The sequence below is a fragment of the Solea senegalensis genome, linkage group LG19 (genome assembly GCF_019176455.1).
Source record: "Solea senegalensis isolate Sse05_10M linkage group LG19, IFAPA_SoseM_1, whole genome shotgun sequence".
Classification (NCBI taxonomy): domain Eukaryota; kingdom Metazoa; phylum Chordata; class Actinopteri; order Pleuronectiformes; family Soleidae; genus Solea; species Solea senegalensis.
Window position 1 is genome coordinate 10,933,693 of NC_058038.1, and position 14,521 is coordinate 10,948,213.

Consider the following 14,521-nt stretch of genomic DNA (forward strand, 5'->3'; position numbering starts at 1 on the left):
TTGGCCACAGGTATACTCACCACTTCAGCTGAATGTTTGTTATTCTGGCAAGATAATTCTACACTAAACACAGTGCAGATGTTTCAGAGATTGACTCACACAACAATAAAACCAATTTGTTTACCAACAAATTAGATTTTTTTTTTTAAATCTGTACCTTTTAATAAGAGATTCAGTGTTTGAGCAACGTTTTATTGCTACAGCCAGACATATAAAATAAACACCAACATATTCATACACACTATATATATATATATATATATATACTGTATATATACTGTATATATATATATATATATATATATATATATATATATATACGGCATTGAATATTGTCCATGAGTGTCTGATCACGACCATCAATCCTCTGGGAAGACAAAAACACTGAATTCTTTATTGAAGACCAGCCTTGGTCGACTACATTTCCCAGATTGCATTGCTGCGCAGCCGCGAGGGTGCTCGTCGCTGCTGTCGCTCCCTGCCTGTGAGTGGGAGCCCGCGGTGAATGGGTCTAGCATCCTTGCGCAGGCAATGGGGCGACTGTAGATGTCCAAAAAAAAAGGAAAAGAAATCCATTTAAAAAAAATTCTCAAACTCATTGAAATCGCAGTGTAAGTTTTTGGCGTTGGCTGCTTGCGATGAGGGAAGGAAAACATGCCAGTCTGGATTCGGTTTTGCGCCGCTGTGCAGCACGGACCGTTATATTGAGAGAAATAATGCGGAATATTCCCCCCTGTAGGTGTTAACGCAGAAAATACAAGATGAAGAAGCAATTCAATCGGATGCGACAGCTCGCCAACCAAACGGTGGGAAGGTAAGCGAACCCTCTTCCGTGCACGATCCCTCGCCGGGGCAAAAGGGAAGAGAAACCCCTTGTTTGGCCCCAATTGGATATCATTAATATGCATGCATTGGTTATTTATATTATATGTTTTTACAGCAAATGCACGAGTAGAAAAGAAAAGGGTCAGTGGAGTCGGATACATTCAGAGGAATATAAAGTAGGCTAATCAAAAACGCCTTTAGTGCTTCTATGCGTAATATTTGGAAGAAGCTACCGCATAGGTAGCGTGTAGGCGCATTGCTCCATTATAACCTGCCCACGGAAATGCATTGTATACAGACAATCACTCTCCATCTCTCGCGCCACACATACGCACGCCTCTTCTTTTAAGGCACCGCCAGTGCACAGTGTGAAAGAAATCCCACAGTGGAGTGTGATGACCAAAATGTGCCTCCTGCCACTGAACCTACCGTAGGTGAGCGTGATGCAGGCGGATGCGGTGTGCGCTGAGACGTGAAGAAAAATGGGGAGAAAAAGCGCAATGTTTTCATTACGCAGTAATATCAGCTGTGAGGAGGAGGGAAGCACCTCCATAGGCGTGGGTTATCTCCACTGCGTGGTCCTGAAGGTCGTATTCCGCATCTGGCATCTACTTTTTCTTTGAATAATGGCATGACATTGTCTTCTTATCAAGTAACACACGCTCATCATCACTAACACAACAATAAACTGAATAAGAAGATGTTTTTCTGTCGCGTGCTTGGATGGTACTGCAACTACCTTTTCAAAATAGATGTTTTGAGGTTGTTTTCTCAGGGTTTATCCCTCTTCCCCTCCACCCTGTTCACTCGCTCACCTCCTGAGCCTGAGTAGGCAGTGCTGTGCCAGAGGATGTTCTCTGCCCAGCAGCTGGGGGATTAGGGTCCAAGAGTCCTGCATGGGTATATATTATTGTGTGAGTGGCGTGCACCCAGAAGGGGTGATTGTGTCATCACTGTCACGTAGCCCCTTGGTTTTGACAGATTTTTCTTCCAGCTCCACTCTTCTTATGATAATTTCCTTCTGAGTCAGAGGAGTGTGTGTGTGTGTGTGGGTGTGATTCTGTTCTGAAATGTGTGTGTGGGCAAACAGGTTGTGGGTCTTCTTGAGAGCAAAGAGGGTCATATTTCTTTTCTTGTTTAGATACAGTCTTACATGTTATGACAGTTGTGTTCTTCCCACATTCTGCTGTTTTGTGCTGCTGTCTGTATTAGAGCCACCGCCTGCTGAGGTGGTCCACCTGCACCACTGAGCCATAATGAGCAACACTATTCTCCCAGTACAGTGTTGCCCCTGACTAATGGCTCCTACTGCTCACACGCACACGTTTTGAGTTCTGGATCAATTGCAAAAAAAGTATCTGGTTTGACCCTGTAGTGACCTTGAGCAGGACCAAACAGTGGCTGTGTAAAATAGATTTTTTGATTGATAGCATCTTTGACCAGCTATAGCTGAATTATATGATGCGAGTAAGCGCTCACAGAGCAATGATGCCCAGCCTCCCAGTGTCAGTGCACTGGATCTGTATCACCACCTTAATTTAATAATTTCTCCCATGTAGGCCATAACCTACATTCCCAGAAAACTTGTATCCATTTCTGTCCCTTTACTTTGGAGTTATGTTGCTCACAGACAGTCAAATCCAGCCAGAACGTTGCAGAGGTGATAAAGGAAGATGACATGAAGCTTATGGACAAGAACTTTATTATGATTATTAAAGCTTACACGTCTTGGTCTTTTTTTAATCTTAAGGAGTCTGTCGTTTGCTGTGTATAATAGACTATAATCCTCTAATCCACTGTTAGAATTAAGGAGTCAAATAGGAGTCAGTATGTGTCCAGTAAACACTGAACCATTAAAGGTTCTGATGTCTTATGACAGCATGTCCTAACCCTCAGATTTACTATTCTGCTGACTCCAGCTTTGGCCGTGTAGGGAGTGGATTACCGTTACTCTTACCGTTGGTTTGTGCGTTTGACCTTCCTGGACCTCTGTGGAGCTGTTAGCAGTGCTGACCAACCCCTGGTACAACATATTTATACCAACACAACAAACCCAGTGGAAGTAGGTAGAAATTACCTTGGCAATAACACAGTGTGTGTATTAGCAAGAGTGGGTCTTCATTTAGAAACCAAAGAGTCTCTCTGCACTGACGGTATTTAGTATTTGTCTTATATGTGATGGAGACTGAAGGTCTTCTTTCAGTGGGGGGCTGGTGACCAGGTGTGCTGTGTCAGCATCTCTGCTGCTGCTGCTGCTGCTGCCGCCTGGGTGAGATCTGTGTCATGTGATCGCCGGCTCGACCAATCGCCTCAGTGGAGCGAGACACTTCATGCTGGAAGATGTGCAGCCATGCATACTCTATAGCGTTAACATGTGTTGTGGTACAGGAGAGGAGACAACAGTGTATCACAGCCATAGGAGGTGACAGAAATGGGTGACAGTGGCTGAGGCCTCAGTGTTTTTCAAACACAGTGAACCCCACTTTAATTTGCATTTTGTCTAAAAAGAGGCATTGTGAATGTCGGTGCCCTCATACTCACTGAACAAGCCAGAGACATATACATTTTTGTTCAGCCAGCTCCCACCCTCCATTTCTTTTGACCCACTTTTCTATTCCAGGCTCACTACCCTATCTAGGTCTAAGGTGGCCTGGTAAAAGAGTCCACGCTTGTCTATGTTATGCACTACAGCGAGTGACGGTCATGTAACACATTTTCATTTTAACACTTACTAATAAGGTACCAATGTTTCACCCTAACCTCCTTACAACCTCGGCGTCGCCAACCTGTAAGTGTGTAATCATAGCATTCTGTCTCCTCATGCCTTTAGGATAGGCTTTAACTCATCACCCACCTCACAATGCAGTCATTATAAAATGGCAGCCATTTGTGAGCCGGCAGTTAAGTGGTGCTTTGTCTTTTTCACGTCGTCTCTTTCTCTTCCCAGGTTTCTCTTTCTCCACCTTCTCACAGTGAAATATGGAACAGTGCACTTGTTAGTGATGAGCTTGTGAGCATGCCTTACACAGACTTTTAGAGAATTTTGGTATCATTATACTTCTTTTACATGTATTTTATTAGACATATGTATGCTATGATGGAGCAGTAAGTCAATGAAAGCCTTTCAGCATAATGTAAATCAAGTGAACTGAGGGAGAAGTAGACTTCGGCACCTCATCTCGGCTCGGTTTTCAGCCTTAGGGTAATCTGGACTGTGCCTGTTGCCCAATCACATGTTAGTTTAGAGAGGAGGATGCTTCTATTGGCTGCAAGTACTCATCACTTTGGCTGAATTGTTGTTATTCTGGCAAATGGAACAGCCATGGCCAAGTGGAAAGGGAACTTGGCTTGTCCCCACCAGGTCAAATGGCTGGTGTACCCCTGAGCATGGTACCCAACCCCCATGGGTTAGGGTTAGGGTCAGTGACTGCCCTCTGCTCCTAATTCTAGGAAGGTTCCTAGTAGAGGATGGGTTAAATGTAGATAAATAATTTCCCAAGGGATTAATAAAGTAAAAGAGAAAAAAAGAAAGATAATAGTACAATAAACACAGTGAAGATGGTTCAGAGATGGACAGATCGCCTGAGCTCATCTTGTGGGAAGAGGTCAGGGGAGAAATGGTGATCCCAAAATATAACCGACCTGGGGATGAGACTCATTACACAAATATACTTCTTACAATCTTGCTTACCAAAGCTTTATGTGAGAGGTTTGATTCGAGACCAAAGAAGGGGCCAGGAAAGGGGAGATCATGCATGAGATCATATCATATCGTCATATGAAGCTTGTAAAAAAGAGTCTTGCTCGCATAAAAAAAAAACAACTGTCCTTGGCCGCTTTTACATCCTGCAGAGCATTAGCACATGTGCACCTCTTGGTAACAGTGTGTGCTTGGACCCAAAGAACATATGGTCGCTGACAGTTAACATGAGATGTAGGAGGCAACCCTGTTGCATGCCAGTGTAGCATCTCCTCTCTCCTCCTCCATCCTCCTCCTCCTCCTCCTCCCCCTCCTCCTACACTTTATTGTCCTGATTTCCTTGCTTGGCAGATGAAGCTAAAACCGAAACAGAGCCCAGAACACTGGTCTTCTAGTTGTGTAGTTTCTGGCTTGAAAAGTACACTCACAACAGATAAGACAATGGCAAGAGCTGCTAGTCATCAACAATCAGACACAGGCCTACTTGTGCTCTAGATGTGTGCAGCTTTACTCAAGCTGTTGCGGTTTTTGCATCATGCCTTTCAGTATCAAAGGTCCGTGTTGATAACCCCGCCGTAACCCCATCAGTGCCTCGCAGAGACAGCAGGGTATAGCGTTAGTCAAAAAGAGTCTTTGTCATTCTGGCCATCAAAAGACAGATGATGTAATATCAGACAGAAGCGCCATTTCTCTCTTTCCGTGTCGCTGATTCCCTCGAAAGACTAACCTCTCAAAGAGCCTGTATACTGGTGGTCCACTAAAACTTCACACATGCACTGTGTAAACTCAACACTTCAGGGCTTTCCTTTGATTCTGTTTTTAGCTCTGATTGGCTGATACATAGTAAAGTGGGTTCAGTCTCGGCGACGATGTGTCATGGGTTTCCGCGTCAACTCAGTGTGTTGCACATAGTCTCAACTCCCAACAGGAAGTGACCCCGGGGCCTGACTGACACACAGCACATAAAGATGCTGCAACAGATAAAAAGATGTGGCCTTAAGAGCTTTTAATATAAAACGTAAAGCAGTTTGTAGCAGCTGACATGTAATATTTCATATTGACTCTAGTTCAAAATTCTTGTCAGATACAGACAGAACTGTTTTTGCAGTGCGATGTTTCCACTTATAAATTGTGTCATGTGGCCATATCTTCACTGTTATCATGACTAGTGTAAAATGTATTGCTGTACAAACATTTGCTGCACTGTCACAGTGCTCTGCACGCTGCTTCTAAAGGTACTCAGGGAATTTTGTGGAGTACAGCCCAAGGTCTCGCTACAGTATGCACAATTATCTGCTGCATAATTTTGAGTAATAAACAACAAAAAAAAAAGAAAGAAGAAAAATTAAGGTAGGTAGGGGTGAGTAACGTGGCCTTGTTGTTATAGAAATAACTACATTCTCCTCCTCAGGAGGCAGGTCACTCCCTATCAGCATGCCCACTTCCTCCCATTCAGGAATGCCAATAAGCTCAAAACAGGAAGCACTGATTCCACTAATAACAATTTCTTGTTTTGTTTACAACTAGAGTTTTTCATATTGGAATTATAGGAAATTAGTTTTGCCTGAAAACCCTAACTTGGTCTAAGCTGTTAGATCACATTCATTTGACTTTGACAACCCACTAGATAAAAATTCACAAATGGTACAGAGAGAGAAAAACGCGTTTTGGCCTGAATGTAAATAGAACACTGTGCCGTCCTAATAATCATTGCTGGCTGACAGTTCTTCACTTGACATTTCATGCCGTTAGGGTGCAGTGTGTTTGTGTTTCTCGGACAGTAAAATGTAAAATGCACAGTTAAGTCTCAGAGCAGAATGTCTCTTATCGAGATTATGCACGATAAATAAAGTTATTAGAGAGATGCTGCTTGTGTTTCTTGCTGAATGCTACAGGCTCTGTCTTTCTCTCTTACAGTATTCACTCCCTTTCGGGACATGTGTTGTGTATGTTTTGTGTGGAGTGTGTGTGTGTGTGTGTGTGTACACTCCTCCCACAGTTATTCTTGCATACTTAACAGAACTGTGACCTAGTTTGCTGGACAAGTACGATAAGTGTGTTTTTCTGTTTTAGTGTATCCCATCAGCCCTCAGTCTTTTCATTTGGGAGGAAACAGAGTTCCCCTGCTTTCGCTGCAAAGCTCTGTGGAATAAAAGGAGAAGCATCAAAATCAGTAGAGAAATATTCCAAAAAAGCGTCTCCAGCGTGGACACTACTGTGTGTATGCGTACAGTATGTACTGTATGAGTGTGTGGTTGACTCTGGATCTCATGCCAGTGCTCTAGGCTGTGCAGAGCCCTTCTGAGGCCCAGGGCCACCATTCTGCTCCACTACCCTCCGCTAGCAGCACAGGACATAGCATGTAGCTCAGCTCCTCCAGGCCTCAGTGTAAGTGCTTTGGAAATCCAGACTAACGGTGTGAGCAAACCAGAGCATGGCCACTCAAACAGATCTCAGATAGACCTGTAGACGTCAGGTTTTGCAGCACACAGTTGGCTAACTAACCAAGGCAGTGTGTTCGAGACTTCGGATGTTATTTTCTTCATATTTTAATTTTGTCCACATGGATTATTCATGCTTTTATAAGCCGTGCACAGTGCTACGGGGGGAACATCCAGCTGTCCAACATTAACATATCTTGAGAGACATTATTTGAATGGAATGTGCAGCTGAACTGGTCAGCTGGGCATTTGGTGCACATTTGACTCCCAACTTTATGGAATTACAGTCACTTAGGATGTCTAGGAAAATGTGCTCAGTGAATGTACATTTCTCTTTGGCCCATGGCAAATACACAAACGCAGATGTCGCAGACAGATTAAGGCTCTTATTTCCACACATCATCATTTTTACATGTTTGCATTGTGTACATTTGCATCTGTGAAGCAGGATTTTGAAATGATTTGGTGTTTGAAAGCTCTTGATACATTTTGTCCCACTTAAGATGTTTGTTCACGTGATTGTGTGAGTGTATGTGCCTGTTTGCATTGAGTCATCGGCAGCTCCAGGTAAAGGAGTGCCTGTGAAGTGACAGATGGTTGGCATCAATCTGGCAAAGTCTCCTTCCTCCTCCATGAACACACCACCCACACGGCTGCCAAATCTCCCCCTCGTGTTTTCTCTCCTCTCCAGGAGTCTCTTTGCGTTACGTTTGCTCTGATCTCTCTCTGCTCACCTCCAGAATTTCCTTCAGGTTGATTTTTTTTTTTGTTTAAATCACATCCTATAAGACAAAGCTACTCCAGTAACTGCGGTTTTCCAGCGTGTGTCAGTTTCCTCACTGGCTGATGATGTGAAATATTGTTTTACTCAGAGGAAATACCACTGTCTGGGACCCTTTTCCCAAAAAAATTAACGCTTGTTCCATGTGGATCAAAAGCCAATACATACTTTTACCGGTTCTCTTGAATGGAGACCCCGGCCTAGCCAGTCTGAGGCCAGAGAAGCAACGATGAGCTCACAGCTGCATTGCAGACCTCCGGACTACACACTCATACATGTGAAAATCTTGCCTGTGAGGTCTTTTTATAGAACATGGAGTGTTAGAATTTTTTTGGAGTCTGTTGGAGTGTTGCAGCAAACCTGCGCCAAACTTCCGGGCCCTGCCTGTGTTATTTTTGTCCCACTTTGTTATTTAGTCAACAGCCTTCTGCAGTCATACTTTACCCTTAAAAATCATGCCAGATTGACTCAATCTTACCTCTCTCTGCATGTGTCTCTGAGGGATGTGCTGCACAACACACACACTCTTTCTGCACTTATGAGGACATTCATAGACATAATGTGTTTCCTAGCTCCTTACCCAAAGCATAACCATCTCAATTACATGCCTCACCCTGAAACCAAGTCTTAACCTCCTTTTGGACCTTCTAAAATGTCCTCACATCATCAAAATGTCCTCATACCGATGGTTTTGAACTGAAATCTGTCCTCACAGCCTAATAAAGACATTTACACACACACACTCACAGACATACATTTCCTGTATTTTCCTCATTGCTCAGTGGGCAGAGCATTTTTTCAGGAGGCTGGCTCTGATTAGATCCATTGGTACATGTTTTGACCCAGTTCCCATGGCTCCATGCTCACATCTTGGCACTTAGACCAGAAGTACTAATAACTGTCGTGATTAAAGCTGCAGCTCTCTGTTGTTGACAACAATGTATGGTATATCAACTGCATGTTGATGTTGAACAGACTATACTTCATATACTCTGGATTATCTTTAACATGGTGGCACCGGACACCGTGCTATCCTATTGTTGAGGTGACTTGAAAAGAGCGTTTGCACATGAAAATACCATTTTAGTTAATGTGCTGCTGATGTATTTGTGTCCGGCCGGTGAATAATGGAGCACAAACAAAGGTCTTTCCTGTTCACATTGTCAATGAAGAGATTATGTTCAGATGCTGTTTTTAAATAAGTGATACCAAAAAAAAAAGCTATTATTTTGTGATTGGCATTGGCACAGTTGGGGCACAATAGCAGGAAGAGTTTGTGCAGACAGGAAGAGGAAGTGATGAAAGTGTATGCACGGCACTGGGTGGTCGCCGGGGGTCCGCAGGTCAGAGTCCTCTGTCAGACAGCCATTTTTATAAGCAGGAAGTCCATGCTCTGATTAGAGTCTCCTGGTAGGTCCTGGATTGTTCTTTTACATACATCTACTGTAATGTATGCTGAAAGGATTTCTGAAAACAACCCAAATTCTCAATTATACACGATATTCTTACAACGTAGCTTGTGGCTCAATCGCCGCTCCGCATGAGTGGCTTTATCTGTTGCATCGGCAGTGCAGCTCTGCCCTTTTCCTGCAGACCGCAGAAGCACACAGTCTGCTGGATTCACAGTGGGATGTGATGCTCCTCTGTGGGGAACGGCATATTTAAATCTGTGGCCTTTGCTCGGCGTTGCCCTCCTTGTTTCACTCATGCTTGGGTTAGATAACTCCAGCGGGTTTACAGCAAACAAGTGCCCATGTCTTGTCCACACAGAGGCGGAAGCATGAATGTGGTCCACCTACTTATGATGTTCAGAGGGAGATGTCTAGGTCCACTGCAAAACAGCTGGGTCCTTATTTTACAACTGAGAGACATTTTGGCAGAGACACAAGAAGAGACTGTCCTTCCTTGAGTCACACTGGGAAATACAAACCAACAGCTTATTATAAACTAATAAATAGTGTTTTATTATGTGAGATGTAATTACTTTGCGTGTTCTACACCTACTACTGTTGTCACCGATGTCATTAAAAAACAAAATGAGAAAATAATCTTAATGGACATGAAAATAACAGAACACATTTTCATTTTATATTCAGACTCTATCAATACTTCAATATTTGACCATTATACCCAAAGTTGCAGTTTAAATATTCAAGCATCAGCTCAACATTTCTGTCTTCTCCTTTTCTGTATTCTTCAAAAGTTTCTTTTTTTTTTTACAGGGCAGAAAAAACAGAGGTGTTGAGTGAGGATCTTCTACAGGTGAGATTGTCTTTAAAAATAAACTCTGTGTGTTGTATGTGTGTGTATGTGTAAGAAGGGGGGAAACCCGCTCTGGACCAGGTGCTTTATTAAATGATGGTCTGTTGTTTTTCATGCTGTGTGAAAATGATGCGATGATGTTAATGGCTGTGTTAAACCATGAATTCGGGGCTTGCAATTTATTTCTGGTTACATCTGTGTGTGTGTGCAGTCGATGTTTTGAAAAGCATTCAGAGGTACTCGGGTACTAAAATACTGCAGAGAGGCACAAGCAAAAAAAACAAATCAAACAGCTTTGGAATTAGTAAAACCTTCATGTCTTCCTATCCCATCGATCATCTCACAGACTCTAATTGCTATTTACTGCAATTAGAGTCTGGGCTGGAAACATTCATTTTTTCTGCCTATTTTTGTTGAGTCAAGTAAATGTCACACATATAATGATATATTTCCACCATAAGTCACTCCAACCCTAAACTTAGGGTAGTGTCTTATGAATGCTAACTTTGGGTGACCAACATACGTATTCAAATACAACATACACTTTGTTCTGACACGTATTGATTAGCCTTGAAACAAATGCTAACATGTGCTTCCCAACCTCAGTTTCCTCTGAGTTGAGGAATATCTTCATTCTTTTTTTTGTTACATGTCCACTAGTGACACTTGGTCCGAGCCTTAAAACTGCAACGCTAATTCTGCATCTTTTAGACCCACTCGTAGGGGGACATGACTCGTTCCCCGAATGTAAACAGTGTCCACCATCTTTGCTAACAGTTGCGCTAACAGGACCAAGTGTCACTGGTGGGCACGTAACAAAGAAAAGAATGAAGATTTTTCTCAACTCAGGGGAAACTGAGGTGGGGAAGCACAATTTTTAAAAAAATAATACCCCTATTCTAGTAACGCAAAACATTCCATAATACAATTGTATTCCTTTAAGTCATGTCCTTCCACTGATCATTTTAAATAAATCTTATGTGTTGAAGCATTATCTATAGCACACAAACCGACGACACAAACTTATGATTATGGTAATCAAATGCAATTTATTTATTCGACCTATATTTCACCAGGTAAGTCCATTGAGAACCAATTCTCATTGACAATGACGACCTGGCCAGGAGGCGGCACAGAAACAGGGCAGACACACAACAACAAAAAAAAGGGGATACATCAACAACAAATATTAAACCATTCAAAGCAATTACTGGACATGTATGAAGTGAAACAGGGTAAATGTTAAATGCAGGTGCAACAGAGTGGAATGAATGAACTGAGTTTTAGTGTCTTACGATGACCCATAGCAGGCAGATGATCGGCTTTGGCAACCCCTAAAAAAGAAGAAGACCCATAGCATGAACTGACAGACCTGCATTCATTACAAAGAATGTATGCATGTACATACTTTTTGTCATGTTTACCTTGCACATTATTGCAGGTTGAGATCTATGATGCCATATGTGAGATGGCAGCGATGCTGACAAGCAGTGAATGTGTATATATATGTGTGTGTGTGTGTGTGTGTGTGTTTTCCTCCAGGTGGAGAAGCGTCTGGATCTGGTCAAGCAGGTGACACACAGCACTCACAAGAAGCTCACTGCCTGCCTGCAGGGTCAGCAGGGGACTGACGTGGAGAAGAGGTCTGTCAAGTCGCCTTCTGTAAGTATATGCAGTAAACGTAAACATAGCGAATGTATGTCAACTCTAATAATGATTGGGCATTGTGCTGGGGTAAGGGTAGGCATTTTAACCCTTCTGGCATGTGTACTTCTCATTACTTTAAGCAGAGAAATAACACTAAACATACACTTCCACGGAATTACTGTCCAATCACAGACAAGAGTCACCAGTGCGCCACGCGTTTGTGACGTCAGCTTCTCAGTACCGTAATTCTCAAACAGTTGAATATCTGCCACATATGGAAAGTGAAAGCTATCTTGGAAATTGTTTGACAATTCTACAACCATAAAATCAAAATAAATCCATGACCTCATGATGGTCATAAGAGGGTTAATTCTGTAGGGACCTACACAGTCACTTCATTTTTTTCCTAATAACATGTATTGTGTTTTAAAAAGGTTAGATAGTGTTGTGTCTTTTAACATTGTGGCTTGATACTGACTCTTGGATGTCAAGTGTAAAGAGTGGTTACTACAGTGAGCAAAACCACAGACTGTGCTGCAATGTTTTTTTTTTACAGAAACTCTATTAATATGATATTTTTCTCTGATAGAAAAAACTACCACTCACGATCCTGGCACAATGTTTGGTAGAGGGGGCTACAGTGTTGGGAGACGACTCTCTCTTGGGGTAAGTCGCAGTACAGGTAACGCGCCCGTGCTCACACATTACCAGCACTTACTATACCTGTGCACACAGTTGACTTCTGAATACTTATGATTCCTCATTACCCTTGTCTGCGTTTTTATTGTGTTTGGTGGCGTCTCTGACTGTGTTTGACTGTCACCCAAACAGGAAGATGCTGAAGCTGTGTGGGGAGACGGAAGAGAAGTTGGCTCAGGAGCTCATCCAGTTTGAGTTCCAGATAGAGAGAGATGTGGTGGAGCCGCTGTATGTGCTTGCTGAGGTGCGCTTACCTAATGCACCAGTTAAACTCCTTCCTGATTCCAGAGCCACACTCGCATTTTGTTCATTTCCTCTGTTATTAACAGAAAATGACACTGGCTCGGAGCTGACCGCTGTCCTCCACTTTATTGTCTTCTGTAGGTGGACATTCCCAACATCCAGAAACAGAGGAAGCACCTAGCTAAACTTGTCTTGGACATGGATTCTGCACGGACAAGGTGACGAACGTGCTCCTGTTGATGCTCCATGCATCTTTTAATTAAAGATAAAAGCTCAAAATAAAGGCGTTTGTGCAGTAACCGTGATATTTCTTTGGTCCCCATAGATATCAGCAGTCGTCCAAGTCATCCAGTCACCCAAGCACTCTGCAGCCCGGCGCCAAGTCCGAGTCCCTCAGAGAGGAGATGGAAGAGGCGGCCAATCGGATGGAGATTTGTAGGGTGAGTCACCAATCAGAGAGACTTCAGTATACCTTTCCCTCCTCCACTTCTTTTGTTCGCCATTTGATTTGTAATCCCTCCCTGCATAGATCAGACTCATGTCAGACTTTGGTGAAGTCATTTTGTAAAGGATGCCTTTGGTCTGCTTTCTGTTTCAGGATCAGTTGTCTGCAGATATGTACAATTTTGTGGCCAAAGAAATCGACTATGCAAATTATTTCCAGACAGTAAGCATATTATATCGTCATTATAATGTGTAGGAAAGTAAGAAAACACATCAAACACTTAATTTCTGTGCTATATCTAATACCTTATTTTGCTTGCATTATATTGGATTGTATGATACACACTTGTCATGGATTGTTTGTTATAATATCTGCTTTCTCCCTCCGCAGCTGATAGAAACACAGGCAGAATATCACAGGAAGTCATTAGAGATTCTTCACAGTGTCCTGCCCCAGATTAAAGCTCACCAAGGTGAGTCATGCTGTGTGTTCGTGTGTGTGTATCTGCTCCACTTCTGCGCTTCGAGCAATAAAAACGGCGAGAAGAAAAGGGATTAAAACCCTGACTTGTCACAGAACAATCCCATCAACCTATAATTACTCGCTTTCATATTTCAGATGTGGGTGACTTACACGCTCTGAACCGAACTCAGGGCTTGGTTTGTTTGCGCGTATGAGAGACTTGAGCTGCTGCTTTGTGTTGCAGAGGCGTGGGTCGAGAAGCCATCATTTGGCAAGTCTTTGGAGGAACACCTGAACATTAGTGGCAGAGAGATCGCCTTTCCCATCGAAGCCTGTGTCACCATGCTGCTGGAGTGCGGCATGCAAGAGGAGGTAGGGGACAACACACACACACACACACCCCGAAATAGACACTTTCATCCATCATCCATCCATCCATCCATCCGTCCGTCTACTGCTTTATCCTCCACATGAGGGTTATTTGTCACTAGAGCCAATCCCAGCTGACACAGGTTAAACACCCTGGATAGGTCACCAGCACGGACAGATTCTCTCACATTCACACCTACGGGCTGTGTTCAATTAGCCTCTGCATGTTTTTGGACTGTGGGACTAAACCACAGTACCCAGAGAAAACACACACACACACACACACACGGGGAGAACATCACACATATGCATACATGCAGGCGTACACACATTTAAATTGAAATGAATGCATGTCAACATATTTTGTGTGTCAAGGTCCCACAATTAAGCCTGCCTTATATTTTAGAATTATGATAATACTCTGTCAGCAACAAATCAAAAGAGAGGGTGATATTTCATCTTCTTTTTCTCTTTCTTTTTTTCTTCTTAATTTATCCTTTATTTAGCCAGGAAGTCCTGGTCTTGACTAGCAAGAACAACACAAATATTACAAATAGTTATGGAGACAAGACAATTTCAGATATAAAACTCACAACAGAATATAAAAGTTAAAAGGAGGTAATTAAAGGAGAGTAAAACAGAGAGAC

The 14,521-nt window shown here is 42.8% G+C and overlaps 1 protein-coding gene across 7 annotated transcripts in view; it reads left to right on the forward strand.

The window, feature by feature from the left end:
- Positions 1–441: 441 nt before the first annotated feature.
- arhgap44a (Rho GTPase activating protein 44a) overlaps positions 442–14,521 on the forward strand; it is a 28,159-nt gene continuing 14,079 nt past the window's right edge. For all 7 annotated transcript variants that reach the window (XM_044051194.1, XM_044051198.1, XM_044051199.1 and 4 more), the window contains exons 1-10: positions 442–814; positions 9,970–10,009; positions 11,552–11,671; positions 12,246–12,322; positions 12,488–12,599; positions 12,740–12,816; positions 12,924–13,038; positions 13,197–13,265; positions 13,434–13,515; positions 13,750–13,877. In XM_044051194.1, coding sequence (XP_043907129.1) covers positions 762–814; positions 9,970–10,009; positions 11,552–11,671; positions 12,246–12,322; positions 12,488–12,599; positions 12,740–12,816; positions 12,924–13,038; positions 13,197–13,265; positions 13,434–13,515; positions 13,750–13,877 — 873 coding nt within the window. In that variant the 5' untranslated portion in view covers positions 442–761. The remainder of the gene's footprint in view (positions 815–9,969; positions 10,010–11,551; positions 11,672–12,245; positions 12,323–12,487; positions 12,600–12,739; positions 12,817–12,923; positions 13,039–13,196; positions 13,266–13,433; positions 13,516–13,749; positions 13,878–14,521) is intronic.